The sequence below is a fragment of the Physeter macrocephalus genome, chromosome 18 (assembly GCF_002837175.3).
Source record: "Physeter macrocephalus isolate SW-GA chromosome 18, ASM283717v5, whole genome shotgun sequence".
In the NCBI taxonomy this organism is placed as follows: Eukaryota; Metazoa; Chordata; class Mammalia; order Artiodactyla; family Physeteridae; genus Physeter; species Physeter macrocephalus.
In genome coordinates, this window is record NC_041231.1 from 68,340,157 (window position 1) to 68,344,864 (window position 4,708).

Below are 4,708 nucleotides of genomic sequence, written 5' to 3' on the forward strand. Positions count from 1 at the left end.
CATGTACCCCAATGTTCATTGCAGCACTATTTACAATAGCCAGGACATGGAAACAACCTAAGTGTCCATCGACAGATGAATGGATAAAGAAGATGTGGTACGTATATACAATGGAATATTACTCAGCCATAAAAAGGAACGAAATTGGATCATTTGCAGAGATGTAGATGGACCTAGAGTTTGTCATACAGAGTGAAGTAAGCCAGAAAGAGAAAAACAAATATCATATATTAACACATGTACATGGAATCTAGGAAAATGGTACAGATGAACCTATTTGCAGGGCAGGAGTAGAGACACGGACATAGAGAACAGACATGTGGAAACGGTGGTGAAGGAGAGGGTGGGACGAATTAGGAGATTAGGAATGACATATATACACAACCATGTGTAAAATAGATAGCTAGTGGGAACATGCTATAACACACAAGAAGCTCAGCTCAGTGCTCTGTGATTACCTAGATGGGTGGGATCGGGGGTGGGAGGGAGGTCTAAGAGGAAGGGGATATATGTATACATATAGCTGACTCATTTCGTTGTACAGCAGAAACTATCACAATATTGTAAAGCAATTACACTCCAATAAAAAAAAATTTTTTTAATACACACAGGAAAACAATGCTACATCTTCCTAAAAGCCACCCTCATACTTAAAGACATACCAGACAAATTAGAATGGAAGGGAGAGAGTGAGAATGGAGACAAGGGAAGAGAGGAGAGCGTCCTTGTTCTGATCAGTGATCACAAGGTGCTGTGAAGTCACTGGGGAAGATTAACTCCATTCTGTGCACTTGAGAACAATACAAAAGGACATTCAAATGGGTTAATAATGTAAGTTGATCAGGAAAGATCTCCCTGAAGAAATGGCATTTCAGTTGAGACTTGAAGGATAATTGTTACTGATCTCGAGTAGTAGATTTTCCTTCATTTCTACGTTCAGAGGAACTATTGGACTAAGTGTCAGGACAGCAGCATCCTTCCTGGGTCAGACCGACTCATCTCGAGCTCACCTAATTTCAAACAAGGCTCTAACCTCCAAATCTCTATTTTGTCTTACACTCTTAATAAAAATTTTTTTAAAGTTAGTTTTCCGTCAGATCTGTGTCAGAGTTTAGATCTTACTGATTGTGTATGTGTTGTCGCTGTTCAATGGATATTATAAGCTCAGAGAGGTTTCTGTTCTCCAAGAATAATGATCTCCTCACACCCACCCTCCACACCCCTAGGTTTGTTCCTCTTTTGTGTTTAATGAGACTTTGACGTTCAAAGGGGTTCTGTTTTTTAGCCCGTTATATCCTGTTTTCTTCTGATAAATATGTTTTCAGAATGTAATATCACTTCATGTTTGCATAGCTTAACTCCTCAGCTAGAAAAATAACAGCAGTAAATACATGTACCTGGTAACACGAGGACAGGCCTAATACATTCAATTTCTCTCATTTCTCAAGATCGCTTCATACAATCTGACCATATTATAGGGGCTTTAAAATGTCAAATGAAGCAACCTTCGTTTCCAAGTTCTTTTATTCACATATACTCCAACTGGATACATACAGAAACAGTCACAATCATCAAACTCCTTGCTGAAGGATAGCAGCTATTCTCAGACTGCCTCCATTTTTTACAGTTCTTCAGACTGACATTAATACCATAAGGACCCTAAGCAAGCAATGTTTCCCTTTTTCCTGCCTCCGGACTCCTTGAATCCGTGGCTCTGGGACAGGAAGACGCTTTTCCTGCCGGTCCATTGCATGTGGTAAAGAGGGAAGGAATAAGGGCTTTCCTGGTGGCGCAGTGGTTGAGAGTCCGCCTGCCGATGCAGGGGACACGGGTTCGTGCCCCGGTCCGGGAAGATCCCACATGCCGCTGAGCGGCTGGGCCCGTGAGCCGTGGCCGCTGAGCCTGCGCGCCCGGAGCCTGTGCTCCGCAACGGGAGAGGCCACAACGGTGAGAGGCCCGCTTACCGAAAAAACAAAAAAGAGGGAAGGAATAATTTTTCCTGTCAAAGGGAAGAAGACTCTCTTTGAACCCAGAAGCCCCTTCCGGTCTGGACTGGAGCCTGGACCTGTAGGGAAAGGCCTTCCTCCCCCACGCCACTTTTTGCATGTACACCTGAAAGAAACCACTTTGTCCTTACCTGGAGAATCTCTGCCTTGAGTCATGGAGGAATCCAGCCTGATTACCGTCACTAACAAAGTCACCACCCAGGGAACCCAGCTAGAACCCATTCTGGAAGAAAACAAGCAAGACTGAAAAATCATCCACCTCTTCAGAATGGGGCTGGCCCACACACAACTCAGTCAAAAATATTCATGAAGAATAGAGATACTTTCCGGGCCTCCCCAGGATTGGAAACTCCTCACATGGATAACCAATCAAGACAGAGGAGCTTTGTGTCATTAGGTGCTGGGTAGAATACTTTCATAAAGTTGTTACCACTCAAGAGCTGTTTACCTGCAGAATCACTGGCAGCAGTTTAGGTACATGGAAACCGGCTAGGGGAAAAAGAAAAAACTACTCTACAAGGTATGTGTTCTTAGAAGAACTGGGCAGATTGTTTATCATGGATCTTACTATCCTCATATAGCACTGTCCCTGGCCTGCTGTGACTAATAGATCTCCATGCCGATGGGGTCGTTCACATTGCCTACAGAGAGTGTGTAAATAAAGAAGACAGTAGACAGCATTCTGAAGCATGGACCTTATGAGGAGTTAGGGAAATGATTATCAGAGAAGAAATTGAAGAGACTGAGAATTACCTGAAGAGGATTTCCTGTAAACCAAGATAGGCGGAAGAAAAAAAAAAAAACATGGAGAGAGGATTCTCAAAAGAATAAAATGCTGCAAAAATGGCTAAGAGGATAAAAGAGAAGAAAGTGTTATTGCATTTTATAAGTAATGGGGCACCAAAAACCTTCAATGGAACAGAGTGTTAAAGGTAGAAGCAATATTTCAGAAAGGTAAAGAGTGAATTAAAATGAGAAAATGAAGGCAGCAGATATAAGCAGTCCTTTGGGAATTTTGGAAGGCAAAACAAGGGAAAAGATGAAACTCTCTTGAGAGAAAAGCAACACTAAGGGAAAATTGCTTTTAAGCTAGAAAAGACCTTCCTAAGTTTCTGAGTCAAGTGAAAGTCATCTGTACTTAGGAGAAATTGAAGATAAAAAGGAGAAGAAAAGAGAAATTACTCTCCAAATGTTGATTGGAATCCAAATAATTGTCACACATGGCAATAAAAAGAGAAAGACTTTTTCAGATACATGAATGAAATAGGAAGGTTTGGGGTGATAAAGAGGGGAATGAAGAAGTTCCAGTTGTGTGGCTTCAATAAACTCAGTTTAGAACAAGGCAAGATCTTCTGCTAAAAAGAAACTGGAAAAAAAAATTTGATAACTAAGGAAAGCAAGACTCCTTTTTTTGCCAAAGTGGTCTGTAAGTGCATTATCATTTAATTAGCATCGCACTCTATGGCCCAATATTGTGGACAGTGCAAGATGAAATAGACATGTTTCTTGTCCTCAAGAAATGTAAAACCTGGGTGGAGTGACAGGGAAACAATCCACTGTAATGTCAGGAAGAATCAAATCAACATTGGAATGCTTGAGCACACAAGAAGAGAAAATTCTAACTGTCTAAGAAAGAGTTCATGATGAAATTGATAAAATTGGTATTTGATACACGTGGCCAAGAGAGAATTTTATAATTCCACATTTGTGCATGTGGACAAAAGAGAGGAAATAAACAGTTAAACAAAAATTGTATCTGGAATTCCTTAAAAATTACTGATTAGCCACAATAAATATGTATATATATTTTATACACACACACACACACACACACACACACACACACACACACACACACACTACTTCATTGAATGAGAAGATACAATAGAATTTTTTTCTCCTTCATTTCCCTAAAGGAACACATGCTTTGATGGATGTGTAATATGAGATTATGATGTTAATTGACCAGGTGAGCCTGGAATACTTGAATTATGCCTTACCAAATATGCTGAGATGCCCTCAGGACAGCTCTACCCATAAATGTGATAGCAAATTGTAAATCAAAGGCTTTATTAGCTGGTCAAATCCCTGATACTCTAATGGAGAGTTTTATGCTAAGCCTCTGTGAAGCATGAGACCCCAAGGAAGGTCTCATGTTCCCACTTTTACTGCTAGCCAGCTGTAAATCCTGAAGGATTAGAACTTCCAAGCATATGAAGTGTGGGAAGAAGAAAGATGACAGGGGGAGTCAAGATGTCAGAGCAGGAGGACGCAGAGTTCACGTCTCCTCACAACTAGGGCACCTACCAGGCACTGGTGGGGGACCTTGGACACCTAAGGGGATAGGAGGAACCCCTGCACGACTGGGTAGGACTTGGGAGGGAGGGAAGGGAGGAGGAGAATTGGAGGTGGGACAGGACCGGCACCCCTGAGGGGTGGATGGGGGAGGGAAGGGGTTCCCACGCTCAGAGGGGCCCACTTACAGCAAGAGAATTAGCGGAGATGGGGATAGACTTTTGGGGAATCGGAGGATGGGAAAGGAATGGGTCCAGCATTTCCCCCTGTGTACTTGGGCCCCGAGGAGCCTGCTGGAGTCCCAGGCCTGAACCTCCGCCTTCCGAGGCTGTCTCTAGGCATGCTGAGCCTAAGCCCTGCCCCTTCCACCCCTCTCAGGACCTGCATGGGTCCTGAGCATAGGCCCC

At 42.7% G+C, this 4,708-nt stretch overlaps 1 protein-coding gene across 1 annotated transcript in view; it reads right to left on the reverse strand.

Moving 5' to 3' along the window:
- LOC102974479 (HLA class II histocompatibility antigen, DO beta chain) overlaps positions 1-2,506 on the reverse strand; it is a 26,823-nt gene extending 24,317 nt beyond the window's left edge. The window contains exons 1-2 of the mRNA XM_007107887.2: positions 2,493-2,506; positions 2,138-2,229 (exon numbers count right to left, since the gene is read on the reverse strand). Of these exons, the coding sequence (XP_007107949.2) occupies positions 2,138-2,228 (91 nt within the window). The 5' untranslated portion in view covers position 2,229; positions 2,493-2,506. The remainder of the gene's footprint in view (positions 1-2,137; positions 2,230-2,492) is intronic.
- Between the last annotated feature and the right edge of the window lie 2,202 nt (positions 2,507-4,708).